At 41.9% G+C, this 14,164-nt stretch overlaps 1 protein-coding gene across 3 annotated transcripts in view; it reads left to right on the top strand.

Annotated features, from left to right (window-relative positions):
* The first annotated feature begins 1,414 nt into the window (after positions 1–1,414).
* The window catches only part of CEP131 (centrosomal protein 131), a 52,492-nt gene continuing 39,742 nt past the window's right edge, over positions 1,415–14,164 (top strand). For all 3 annotated transcript variants that reach the window (XM_072645284.1, XM_072645283.1, XM_072645282.1), the window contains exons 1-3: positions 1,415–1,823; positions 3,162–3,363; positions 10,006–10,100. In XM_072645284.1, the coding sequence (XP_072501385.1) occupies positions 3,178–3,363; positions 10,006–10,100 (281 nt within the window). In that variant the 5' untranslated portion in view covers positions 1,415–1,823; positions 3,162–3,177. The remainder of the gene's footprint in view (positions 1,824–3,161; positions 3,364–10,005; positions 10,101–14,164) is intronic.

Raw genomic sequence — 14,164 nt, 5'->3', positions numbered from 1 at the left:
GCATCGTGTACTTGGTGATCATAGGAACCTATACAGAGAAATATAGAAAAAGATGAGCTCATGCTTACTTTGCTAAACAGAACCAGGAAAACAATATGCACAATTAGACAATGGTACACTTTTAGGTGGAGCATTGTAGCAATACTTTGATAGATGAAGCAAGCTTGGTTCTATCTCCCTTTTTTGCATTTGTGGAGCATTATAGCTGTGGAGCAGGGGTGGGGATCTTTGGCTTCAAGGCCACATGTCACGTAGGTCCTTGTGTGTAATTTTTTTGACTGAGTCCAAGTTTTATAGGACAAATTCTTTTATTAAGGGGCTTTATTCTGTGAAGTTTGGATTCAGTCAAATGAGGACTTAGAGGTTCCCCACCCCCTAGTATGGAATATTTCGTATGCTGTCAGACTCTGATGTGTGGGTTGGTAATCCTGAACTGCTTTTTCACTCTTATTAAAATGATGGGAACCTCTCAAGTAAAAATTAGTGGTACAAAAGAAGAGGAAAACCAGACCATAGATTTGTTCCCTAGATTTGAGGAGAGCAGATTTCAGAGGGTTCAGTTTTGCTGACTTGGAATAGAATTGGTTTCTTTTGTAATCGTATGTATTTTATTATATATATTTAAAAACATTCAGAAAAGGGGTCAACAGACTTCATCAGATTTGCCAGATAAAAAAAGGTTAATAACCCTCTCCTTTAGTGGTATTAGGTACTCTGGCCTCTCTGCACAGTTCTGTACTTTCATATTTTAATTCTGTACCTCTCTGGCCACCAACTAAAATCTAACTTAAAATTCCCAGATGTGGTTCTGTTAAAGAAGTTTAAAAAAGCAGTTCCCTAACTTGGCTGGGTGAAGAATCAGAATGCCCGTCAGTCCCTCTGACCCACTGATGGAGAAGGCCTCGGGAGGAGTGTCCTACCCAGAACAAAGGCAGCACAGCCCTATCCAGTCTTCCTAAAACCAGTTGTTTAAGTGGACCTTGGGTCCCCACAGCCTCATCTTTTAAGACCTTTCCTCCATCATCCCCTCTCCCTGATTCTTCACCCTCTTAACGTCTCCCAGTCCTCATTCTCTGACCTTTCTTAACTTCCCTCTCCCCTAAGGTCCCCTTTTTTTTTCCTTTTCTTATCCTCAATTTTCCCCCTGACCCCTTGGCCCCACAGGTCACCACTCTCTCCCGCTTTGGTTCCCACCCCCTACAACAGTGATCCTCTCCAAGCCTCGCCCCGCCCCCTCCAGTCTGGGGCCACGCCTCCTCCTCCTCAACCAATCGCAGGTCCTCCCTTTCTGCGTGCGTCTCCCGCCCCCTTGGCCCCCCAATGGACGGCAGAGTCGTCCAGTGAATTCCTGAGATCGCTAGGGCCGGGCCCTTTCCTCAGCCAATCAGAAGAGAGAGGGCGGACCTCGGGGCCTGACGCGGTGGGTGGTGCCAAGCGGGTTGCTAGCTGCCAGCGCTACTCTGTCCTCTTCCTCCCACCTCCTCCCCTAGCTGTCGCCCCCGTTACCCCTCGCCCGTCCCACTTCATTGTTTCCGGGGGGCTCCTCGGCGGGGAGCGGAGGCTCGTGACGGGCACGAGGGGACACTGCAGCGGGCAGGCCGGGCCCCAAGCCGGCTGGACTCGACCTCCCCTCGAGGGCTCCCCCCGGGCCCTGCCTGGGGCTGTGGAGCCTGACCGCGGCTGGGGTCGAGGGGAAGAGGAGGGACGTGGGGGTCCGATCGGTCCCACTCCTGCGGCCCGCACCCCTCTACACCCAAGGCGGGGAAAGGGCGTCCTTTCTTCTCCCCGTTCCCGGACTCCTGCACGGCCACGGAGCTCAGCAGGTAAGGACTTCTCGAGGTCCAGAGGAGCTGGGAGGAGGGGGAGGGGGGAAGGAAGGCTGAGACCCCCGTCTGCTAGGGTGAGGGCGTGCTGGGCATGGCTGATAATCCCCCCCTCCCCGCCTTTGGGGGATGGTGTTTTTTAAAAGCTCGTAAAAGGATGTGAAATAGCCACAGGTTAGGCAGACTAACGACCTGGAGGTGGAGGTGGAGGGAAGGGTGGCTCGTGGAACCCATTGCTTGGAAGAAAGAAAAGAAAAATTAAAATGAAAAGATACCACTCGTCTTTGGTCTCCGTAGGGAAGCCTGAGTGGTGGGCAGGCCACAGAGCAATGATTGCCTTGGTCTGTGTTCTCTTGACCTACCCAGCTCTCCTCCCTTTTGCAGACTCTGTTATTTTCCTAGGATATGTCAGTTAGGAAGGGATAACATGTAAAGCGCTGTGCAAACTCTAATGTCCAGGGAAATGTTAGCTATTATTATTATTAGGGCCCTTAGCACTGGGCCTGGCACATAGCAGGCACTTAAGACGAGCTTCTTGATTTGACTTTGACTTATTGTGTGTATAACGTGTTTCCACACCCAAAAGGCATCAGGGTAAGAAACAGCAGTGGTTAAGAGTCTTTTTCCTAAGGCGAAGGATTTTGAGTTTTTTGAAAACCAATTTTTTAGTATTTTTGTCGCTGGTTTCTCTTCTTCCCTCTCTCCCCCCTCCTTCCTCCTCCATCACCTGTTGAGCCTCAATATGATCTCCGGCTTCCCTGCAGTATAAAGGAAACTGGTAGGGTGGTTTCCATAGTGAAGGTTGTGTTTATGCTACCATCCAAGAGCCCGGCAAATCACAAATGTCTTTGAGAAAACTATAGAGAGAACCCTAGTCTGGACCTGATGTTGCCTATATCCTTGTTAAATTTCACTGCACAGCAGGAAACAACTCAAAGACTGTGTGCTTTGTCTGATGGTAGCAGTAACTTCTGATGCCTCATGAAACTAAGACTTAGGCAAATGGAAGCAGAATTGTTGCCTCATAAAAGGCAGGGTGTCCTATCCCTATCTAAGTGTTAGGACTGAAGGATTTAGCAGTGCTAAACACATAATAAACACTTTGTAAATACTTATTGAATTGAAATAGGAAACTAAATGGATTAATTTTGCTTCACAAGAAATGCATGTCCACTATAGAAATTTGTGCCTCTAGAATGTAGACATTAGTGTTGCTGGGCTATGGAGCCAGATGATAACATTTTCCTGGCCAGTTAACTACCTTTAGTGGAGGGAAAAGAATGGAGAGGAAGATCTGGTCTTTCCTGGTAATTCCTCACATCTGTTTTCTTGCTTTAGGTCTGCTGAGATCACGATGAAAAGTGCCCGGACCTCCAGTAATCCTGCCTGCTGTCCCGAAGACAATTTAGAAGGAATGGAACTGAGCTTGACAGGACTTCCCCTGCTTGTTTCCAGACGTCCTAATAGCGCATCCCCTGCAAAGCCTATTGCCCGGTCTATCTCTGTTATCACTGAAAACAAACCTAGAAGGAATGCCCTGGTGAGTGTCCAAAACTATCTTACAGGATACTTCTTTCACTCCCTTTGATATTAAGCTAGGTAGAGAGATTTTTCAAAGCCAGGCATATATTGGCATTCAGTGGGTTGTTTAAAATCTGAATATTTGGTGAAATAAAGGTAACTTTTAGATTAGGTAATATGGAACATCCCCCCACCCTCCCCACCCCACAGCATTATAATAACTTTTACTACCTTGTGGCAAATATATCAATTGAGCCTATATTGATGTATATCAATGCATGCCAAACGGCTTACAAATGTTGTAAATTTATTGAGATCTGCCTCAATCTTGCATTGTCTATTATTTCATTTCCCATAAGAACCACAGACAGTGCTAAATCATTCATTCTCATTTGTTTTGTTTCACATCCCACCCCTCACCCTCTACTGCACCCCCACCTCCATCCCCTGACCAAGGGTACATATTTACAGAGTGGTTAGCTGGGCTTTGGTTTGCAGTCGGTGGTCATTGAACAGTCTGTACGAAATTTAGCTATCATATGTTGGGATTGAGCCTGCAAACTTGGGATTATTAGCAGCATCCTCAGAACAACCGAGCTAATCCTCCCAGATCTGTAAATTGTTAGGAGTTTTTAATTGGGGGGGGGGGGTCTAACCTTGAATATTGCTTTATTTCTCCAAGCCCTTCAGTGCTCTGTTTTACTGCTAAATAAAATTCAGGCTTCTAAGGCATTTTCTAGCCAGTCTATACTACTCCCCCCACCCAAAAATATCCCAAGTTTTCCTACCTCTTTACTGTTACTGCCCCTCCTCTCTCTCTTCAAATTGTCCTTGTTTTTCAAGGTTTAGTTTAAATGCTACCTCTTTCATAAAGTTTTCCCTGATTCCTTTAGCCAGAAGGGTCTTCTCCTTTCTATAAATTATCATAGCACTTCAAGGGTATATCATAATTTTTATCTTATTCTATTTTATGTCATAGTTATTAAAATTAATAACTATAGTATAGTTATTGTAAACTCCTTGATCGTAAGGACCACATCATGTTTATCATTGTTCTCCTCCTCCATCTGCCCCTTCCCCCACCTCAGTGTGGCCTTTGTTCTTCAATTGATTTTAAAGATTTATGAGTGCTCATTTGCCAGAGCCTAGGGTGGACCATGGTTTCTGTACTCATGATGGACCTCTGATCCTCAGTGGCCTCAGATGTAGTACCTGTTGTCTGGGGGAACTTGTGATAGATTGGTTGTCATAAGTAAACTAAAGATTATATTTGGTCAGTGACATTGGGAAGTGACGATTATCTTAGGGTGTACAATCTTCTCAGCTTGGATACTAGTAAATATTTTGAGAATGTCCTTGACTGGAGCCATAGCTGCGGTGCTTGAAAGAAAACTATTAACTCTTCACACTTAAACCGAAAGGAAGATGGTAAGCCACACTTAATACAAAAGTTTCCTATGATAATAATAATAACGATAGCTAACGGTTATGTAGTGATTTAAGGTTTGTGACCAGCTTTTCACATGTTATCTTATTTGGTCCTGACAACTATTCTGTGAAGTTGGTGCTATTATTATCTTCATTTATAGATAAGGAAACAGCCTAAGAGATGTTAAGTGATCTGAGGCAAGATTCAAATTCTGATCTTCCTGATCCAAGCCCAACACTATCCATTGCTTAGGAAAGGCGTCTACTAAAATAAAGGGGGGGGCTGCACTTGAATTCACTGTCTACGGTAACAATAAGAGGAGTCCACTTTGATTGGAATGTAGAATAACATGTGAAGGGGAGTCATAGGAGCTGAGCTGAGCCAGGTTATTGGAAAAGCTGAATTGTAACCCTGGAAATTGATACTTTTTAGTGAGGAACCCTTGGATGATTTTGGGCAATGGAATGATGTGATCAGAGCTATGCATTGGGATGATTATTCTGGGGGTGATGGGGAGGATGGCTTGGAGAGGGGATGTAGATTGGGAGCAGAAAGGCCAGTTCAGAAGCTTTTAAATGGTCTGGTTGAGAAGAGACAGAAACCTCAGACAGGGTGATGGTGAGGGCAGTGGATGGATATGAGAGCGATTTTGGAGGTAGAAATGATGGGATTTGGCACCTGATTAGCTGTGTGGGATTAGGGAGATGGAAGATACAAATATGTCTACAAGATTATATGTCCGGGGGACTGAGAGGATGTTAGTAGCATTTAATGAAATAGAAAAGTTAGGAGGAGGGGCAGGTTTGGGGGCTTGCTTATATTTTCAGTTTTGGATACACTAAGTTTGAGGGACTAGCAGTACATCAAGATGGAAATATCTAGCAGGTAGTTGAAAATATGGGACTGAACTTTTGAGGATTAACTAGGGATGGGTTTATAGATTTGGATACATCTCTTAAGAAATACTTACGGGAGTAGATGAGGTAACCCAAGGTAAAAAAAAAAAATGGAGACAAGAGGGCCTAGCATGGAACTTTGTTGGCTTATGATACTTTGATTAAACTGTCTCATCAGTGTGAATAGGCCCTCTATCCATGTACCATTAATACCTTATCCTTTATGATTCCTGTCTGCTATGTCATGTCACAAATCATCCATAGAGGATTTATGGATCCATCTGAAAGTCTTCCTTAATCACAGTTAGTGGTTATTAGTGCAACACTATAACTTTCTATCTGACTCTCCTTCCCTTGCTCCTGCTACATGCCTGGGTTGTATTTTCTGGTTCTTCTTGGGATAATTATATGAGAAGAGTTCTGGCTTTGGCCTCAGGAATTTTGGGTTCAACTCTTGCCTCATTGGCTGACAAGGGAAAACACAGTTCCTGCCATTCCGGTGGAGAAAATGAAGTGCAACTAACCATGTGCATTTAAGAGATACACAGTACAAATGGAAAGTATTCTCAAAGGGAAGGCCTCTTAATAGTAGGGTAAGGCACTCAGCCCTTCAGAGCTTTGCTTTCCTCACATATAAAGTGGAGTTGATGCTTGTGCAGGGTTGTTAAAGAAAATGTTTAGCAAATCTTAAAATACTATATATAATTGTGAGATATTCTTATCATTCCATTTCTCTCATGCACACCGTCATTGGTAATATGTTATAACCTATTCAAATCTACTGTGTAGCTTTCCATTGCCCTTTGGGCCACCTGTGGTCTTGATTGTATAAGATTCCTTTATAGTTACAGTTATAAAGATAGTTGTGTTCAATTGTCTTCCAAGTTTCAGTATCTGTCAGGGTCAGAAGACTTATGTTCAGTACTAGGCAGTGACCCAGAGAAAATCTTTTGCCAGATCCAATGGAAGAGGGATTCCCAGTAGTTTGTGACATTCTCCAAATACTTTTGTTTGCTCTAAATGAATTAAAGCCTAGAGTATTACATGGCTTCCTCTGTAATGTAAAAGCTGTTGCCGTTCAAAATAGGGTTAGCCTTTCAATTTACATGGGAAAAACTAAGTGGATAAAGAATTTATGTGGTCAAGACTGTGACGTGCATTTGGATAGGTTACCCATCATTCATTTTGTCCCATTGAGTCAGTACATCTGACTTGGACAGGTACTGCCCTTGAACAATGAACTGGACTCAGAATTGACTGAGAGAGAAGGCGGGATTGTACTTGGGAAATTTCCTAACTAGATAAATTGTTTTCCAAGCAACTCCCTGCTTCAAAAGCCCATTTTTAAAAAATACCAGCATTTCCTTGACTTCAAATCATGTAACACTTTGTTCTCTTAGAATCATGATAATCATTTGAGAGTCAATTAGAAGTTTTAATTATGTTTACGACCTGGTTTTATAAACTGGTATAACTTGGAAAAAGTTATTTATCTTATCTGAGTCTCATTTTACTTCTCTTTAAAACAATGTTCAATCACTCGAATTTATTAAGGGCCAACTATGTGCTAGATGCTGGATATACAAAGGCAAAAGTCAAACAGTCCCTACCCTCTTCATCTAATGGTATATACAAAATAGCTCCAAGATATCCTTTGTGGAGAAGGTAATAACTGGGAAAACTAGGAAAGACCACATATAGAAGGTGATTAATTTTTTGAGGAAATTGGGGATTTTATGAGGTGAAGATGAGGAGGGAGGACATTGTAGCCATGGAGGATAGCTAGTGCAAAGTCACAGAGACAGAGAAGAACAGTAAAAAGACCCTTGGGCTGGGCAATGGGAGAGGGCAAATGTGTAATAAGGCTGGAAGGGTATCTTGGGGTCAGGTTGTGAAGAGCTTTCACTGTCCCCCAAAAGAAGTTTGCATTTGACCTAGAGATTAGGGAGCCACTGGAGTTTGTTGAGTAGGGGGGTGACATGGCCAGATCTGCATTTTGGCGGTTATGTGGAGGATGAATTGAAGTGTGAAGAAACTTGACCCAGGAAAACCAGTTAAGAGTTGATTTCAGTAGTCCAAGAGGTGCAGAGGACTCAAACTAGGAGGAGAAGGAATGACTAAAGGAATAGAGAGAAGGCAACAACATATGTAGAGATAGAAAAACAAGATTTGGCATCTGATTAGATTTGTGGGATGAGAGTGAGGAGTTGAAGATGATACTGATGTCTTGAAACTGAGTGACTTAAAGAATAGTATTGCCCTGGACATTAGATGGAAGTTTGGAAACAGAGTAGATTTTGGGAAAAGATAACAGTTGTTTTTTGGATGTGTGAAATGTGTGGTATCTAATGCCCAAAAGATATTTGGAGATGTGAGAGAGAGAGACTAGAGCTGAATATATAGATTGATGAGTCATTTACATGTAGATGATCATTGAATCCATGGGAACTGATGAGGCCACTAAATGAGAATGTAGCGTGAGAAAACAAGAAATTCCAGGCTAGGTTCTTGGGGGACACCCACAGTTAGGGAGCAAGACATGCGTGACGACCCAGCAAAGGAGAACAAGCAGTCATCTGATGAGTAGGAGAACCAAGAAACAGCAGTGTCATGAAAATCCAGAAAGAAAGGACTAGTCAACAATGATAGATGCTGCAGAGTGGTCAAGAAAGAGAAAAGGCCATCTAATCTGGCAATTAGGAGATCATTAGTAACTTTGGAAATCAGTTTCAGTTGACTGGTGAAATCAGAAACCATATTGCAAAGGGTTTAAAAAACACAGGAGAGAAAGTAAGGATGACAAGTGTAGACATCTTTTTCAAGGACTTGGAGAAATAGAGGAGAAATAGTATAGCTTGAGAGGCTAGTAGGCTATAGTGAGAGTTTGGGATTTTTTTTTTTTAGGACAAGGGGATTTTGTTGTATTTCTAGATAGTAGAGAAGGACCTAGTAAAAATGAGGGTGGGGGTGGGGGTGTGGAATTGAAGAGTAAAGAAGAACAGAGCTCATGGTGAGGACCATCTGGAGAAGATAGGAAGGGATAAGATCAAGGGTAGATGTAGAGGGGTTGTTCTTTGTGAGGATAAGGGTCACCTTTTAATCAGAGACTGGAATAAAGGAATGGGGGATTGTTGGGGATTATGTTGAGGAATATGAGGAGAGATGATGGAGTTCAAGGTGAATAACTTTGTTTTTTCTTTAATTTCTCACTTGATTTTTCAAGTGAGAGGGAAGAAATAATTGTAAAAATCAATAATGCACTATAAATTGTTAGTAAATAATAAATAATAAATTGTTAAATTCCATCCATTTTTATCTCTCCAACAATTCCCTCTGCTGATGACTCCCAACATTGATGTCAAGTTCTGACCTGTTAACCTCACAAGCTTCAGTTCCTTAGTTCCATATCTCTAGTAAAAGACTTTCAAAATCGGTGTGTCTGAAGCAGAATTCATCTTTGTCCCCGTCCCTGACCTTTCTAAAGACTTTCCTTACCAGATTCTCTGTCAGTGACACCACCATTGGACTAGTTATCTGGACTTGAAAACTTAGTTACCTTTGACTCATGTCCTTCCTCCATATCCTTTATCTAAAAGTTACCAAGTGCTATTTATTCTTCCTAAGAATTGTCTCTGACGTTCATCCCCTCTTCTCAAGTTGTGCTGGTGCCACTTTAATTCAGATCTTCATTCCTTAACTATTGCCATAGCTGACCCTCCCCTCCATTCACCATTCCAGTTTTTCCTTCCTCTAATTCATCCTATGTAATGCTGTTTGACTAATCTAACTTGGGTACTATTTTCATCATATCATTCCCTGGCTCAGAACTTTTGTATACCTGGTGTGTTAGATCTAAACTCTTGTCTGACTTTTAGGCCCTTCATAATCTGAACCTACCCTACCTAACCAACTTCATTTCCTGTGCTTCTCCAACATGCATCTTCTGTCCTAGTCAGATTGGATCCCTGTACCACAAACATGTCATGTATATACTTTCTTTTTTGTTATCGATCATGTTATTCCCCCAATCCTGGTATATTGTCCCTCTCTCTTCCTTCCAAAAATCCTACCTGTTCTTTAGGACTCAACTCAAGCTTTTCACAAAAACTGTTCTAACCTACACTGACCTCTTCCATTCTGTGAATTTCTTTAGCACTTATGGTTCATACAACATGATTTAGCACTTAATCATACCTTTTCATGTGTATTTCCCAATTAGATGATAAGCTTCCAGTCAGGTATATATAGTTGTATCCCTCCAGGTTCTACTGTAGTCCTTGGTACTTAATAGATGCTCAATAAATATTTGTTGCTTACTTGATTTTTTTCTTTTCAGGAGAGTACAGGACTAGGGAATTCCAGAGCTATCAATAACCTTCGAAGATCCAACAGCACAACCCAAGTCAATCAGCAGTTGAATGGTACCCTCAGGTAATCCCCTTGACTTTTTCCCCAGTTCAGCCCTAATTTTATTAGAATAACCTTCCCCATCTCCCCAGGAATTCCATTAAACATCAGAAAGGAAAGGGTGCTTGCTTCAATGGTATGGCCTCAACTACCATTTTGTAGTTGAGGAAATAACTGTGTCTTCAGACTGACTGTTGACTCAGCTTTTGTCCCTCTGTGAGGGAAAGACAGCAGGACTGAGGGTTGACTTTGTCTTCATTCTGCAAGGTGAAAAAGAGCAGCAGATGTTTGGGGTACTAGGGCATTTTTCTCCTTCTTTGCTATCTTATGTCTTTCATAAAAAAAACAATGGGAGAGGAGGATGGGGGTGGGAAAGGGTAGCAGTTAAAGAAATGTGATACTCAGGGGTCATTATGCTTTGAAAGTCTTCCAGACTTGATGTTCTTTCTTGTCCCTTCCAGAGATGGATCTAGGCAATTATTGGCTTGTGGAAAAAAAGACATGGTGACCCATAATCAGTGGTGTTTATGTGTTCTGAGTTGTTCTGGACTCCATTCTTGATTGTGTTGGGTTTCCTCTTCATAAGTAGCCTTTACCTGTACTGACCCTTGGTCCTCTCTGATTTTCTTGCTTTATATGATGGCAGTTCTGCTTTGGATAAGTATTCCAGAAGGCAGTAACAGTTCCACTCTTTTCATATTCTAATCTCTGAGAGAAGAATTGGGAAAGGAAGCCAGTTAAAATTCTAACTTTTTTGGTTAGGAAAAGCTGCCTATTCATCCAAATGAACTGAAGATTGACTGATGAACCCTTCTTGTGTTCTTTTCTTAAAGCTCCTCTTCAGTTAGGAAAGGGGTCTTTCTTCTTCCTGTCACCCCTTTTCAGGAATGCATTGTTTACAAAAGCCAAGGGAATTCTTTTGTGTGAGGAACGGTGGCTTCTATAGAGAATTAAATTCTGGGCTAGGGGCCAAGGATTAGACTTTTCCTCTAGGGAGAGAGGGAAGGCACTGCCTCTTGCCCCAGAACAAGGCAGAGACATCTGAGGTAGTCTCGTTCAAGAGATTTCAGACTCTGGAAAACATAGTCCTTTGGAGATATGTGATAGCAAGACCAAGTCAACCAGGTCAGGCCTGGTGGGGCCCTGGGGCTGGAAAAGGCCATTCTGTGAATGTTGTTGAGGGGCAAGCCTTGGTTAAGTTCATGTGGATAGGTTAGGTTACTTGGATGAGTTACTTACCTGCTCTGACCTTTCAGTTTTCTCTTGGATGGATGTAACAGTACTTATATTACCTCTCTTGCAAGAAAAAGAATGTTCTTATACCTCAAATCTTCCTTCCCTGCTCTCTTATCTTTTGTATTGCTTTGTGTTCTGTATGCTGACCATAGTCTTAATGTACAAAAAGTTTTTCTTATATTAAAAATGAGAAAGGGCTGAAGAAATAAAAATCTTTTGTTACATGCCGACTTGCAAAGCTGGCAGAACTAACCTTTTTCTTCCTTCCCATAAATGTTTCCTTTTAAGAGGACCCTATCTTTCAGACATGACTGTCTTCCTCACTCCCACGTACTCCCATGAATGAAGTCATGCAGGTAGGTACTCTTATCCCATCTGGGTAGCTGAACTGTATGATGTATCCCAAACCCCTCTGCTGCTCAGTGCCAATTTCCAGTACTGTGGTGTCCCAGGGTAAGCTCCAAAAGTGTCCTTGAAGACCTCTCCCTCCCTCTCTTGGTTTGTGACCTCACTAAAACTTGCTTTGTATCTGTAATTGTAGAGATATATCATCATATTCACTCTCACTTTGAGATCATTGCTGTGAGAACGGAATGGATTCCCTGGCTGTGCAGCTCCAAAAAATAAACTTGAACCATCTTCCTTATAAACAAAATAAAAATGTGATCTGATTTGTGCCGTGACACAGATTGTTATAATAGATGAGTTGATGTATGTGGAAATGGTTTGTAACTTAAAGTTCTATATAAACATAAGCTTTTAGTGAAGCTGCTTGTTAGTAGGTTCCCACTCATCAGGGACCCATTCTCTGTGCACTCAGGGAATATTTGGCCAGTGTGATTTTTGATTTCTGGGTGCTGAGGCAGGTTGCCGGAGTATTTCCCAAAAATATATAACTGTTCACCTGGTCACCCACTAAATATTTGTATTAAAAGCCTGTGACAAGTAACTTTCTGGTCTCTAAATATGAGATCTCAGGAAAATATCCAATCTGTACTTACTTTGAGAGTGGTGGTCTTGCTCCTTTGGTGGTTGGGATGTAAGGACAGTTTATAAAAATTATTAGTAATGCGGGACCAAGAAATGATCAGCATTCCTTAACACTCTTGGGATTTCCCAACTTTGTTGACTGATTCTGCTTTCCAAACCATAATAAATGCCAGCCTAGCGCTAATGACAAGGAATTCACTTGCCATATGGTTCTCATATATGCTTAAGGTGTTGGTCATTCCATTTTCTCCCAATAGATCCTTATTCATAGGGTAGAGGGGGCTAAGGGAACATATTCTTATAATATTTTATGTTATTGGACCCTAACTGCAGAATTATTGAGGGAGTTGCAGAATGATAAAGTTCTAGAATCTTTGACAATCATGGAAGGTGAATAGAGCGGGGAAACTCAACCTCTTAGTCAGTATTCCTACTGGATAATGGATATTATAAGACTTGGGTTAGTGAAAGGGGACTTGAGGTTCTTAGGATATATTTTTTTCTTAGTGGTAAAATCTCTTCAAATTTTTTAAATTCTGAACTTAACAAACACCAAAGAAAATGAGCATTTCCTATAGAAAGAAACTGAATGTCTCAAGTTTGGCTCGCTTTTCCTTTTAAATATATCATACTTTCAACATGTGACTTTTTAAAATCATATTTTTTTAATGAATGGGAGTCTGAGTTCTTTCTATACCACTTTCCCCCTGTCTTCTCACCATTGAAAAGAAAGAAAAAACTCTTGTCAACCCCTCTTCAAGATTCCACCCTCAGTAGTTAGAATTTGTTTTGCTTAGTATTAATCCATACTTTAGTCAATCCTCCTTCTGCAAGTTCTTGATCTGCATTTGGGTCTGAGTAATATAACTGTGGATTTGCCCCTGGTTAGAGCTCCAGTAGGTTGCTACTAAACTAAGCCACTATTTGGCAGTCAGAAAGCTCTGTAGGTTCAGTGATAGAACTGCAAGTTTCTCTTTGGTCTGGAATTCCTGCCTTGGTCATTCTGCTGCAGATTGGGATATGAGGTCGAAGTAAGACCCTTCTCTGCTCCTTGGGTTAGAGCCACATAATTGCTGCTTCCTTCTATACTTGCTCCTCAGTCAGTATATAACCTAAGGCCTTCAACCTCCCCTTCCCCTAGATCACCAGTCCTAGGCACAGGTTTCCTTTGCAGTCCCACACTAGATTTGTGACCTTGTATGGGTGGCAGAGAGTGAGATGAGGGAGAGAGAGAGAGAGAGGGGGGGGGGGGGGGGGGAGGGAGGGAGGGAGGGAGAGAGAGAGAGAGAGAGGGAGGGAGGGAGAGACAGAGAGAGAGATGGAAGGAAGGAAGGTGGAGATATAAATGGAGATGCCAGCTGGCATCTGTTTTTCCTCCCTGCACAAGATCAGTCCTGGAACCTATTCTTGCCCTGATGAGAGGTTCAAGGCAAACTGCTTTCCCTTATCCTCTTCCTCTTGTTTTCTTGTTGAGTGAAATGTATTTCTGTACCCAGCTGTGGATGTGTATGTGTATATATATATATATATATATATATATACATACATATATATGTATATTTTTCCCTTCTTTGACCAGTTAAAATGCAAGTGAAATTCAAGTGTTACCTGCTCCCCTCCACACCTTCTTCCTTGTTTATATTATTCTTCTTTCATACCCTGATATGTGAGATAATTTCCCCCCCTTTCACCTCCTACTTTGTGAATTCCTTTTTCCCTCCCCTTCCTTTCTTTCTTTTTAAGATCCTCAAAACATGACAAAAGCATCCCAAGTCCTCTCTTTTATTAGACTCCCTCTGTGACTCCAGATAATAGACCTCAGCGGAGACACATATATTATCTCTCAGTATTAGAATGTAAAC

This window comes from Notamacropus eugenii, chromosome 2 (assembly GCF_028372415.1).
Source record: "Notamacropus eugenii isolate mMacEug1 chromosome 2, mMacEug1.pri_v2, whole genome shotgun sequence".
NCBI classification, from domain to species: Eukaryota; Metazoa; Chordata; class Mammalia; order Diprotodontia; family Macropodidae; genus Notamacropus; species Notamacropus eugenii.
Note: the sequence above shows the minus strand (reverse complement) of the source record. Positions and strands in the feature narration are given on the sequence as shown.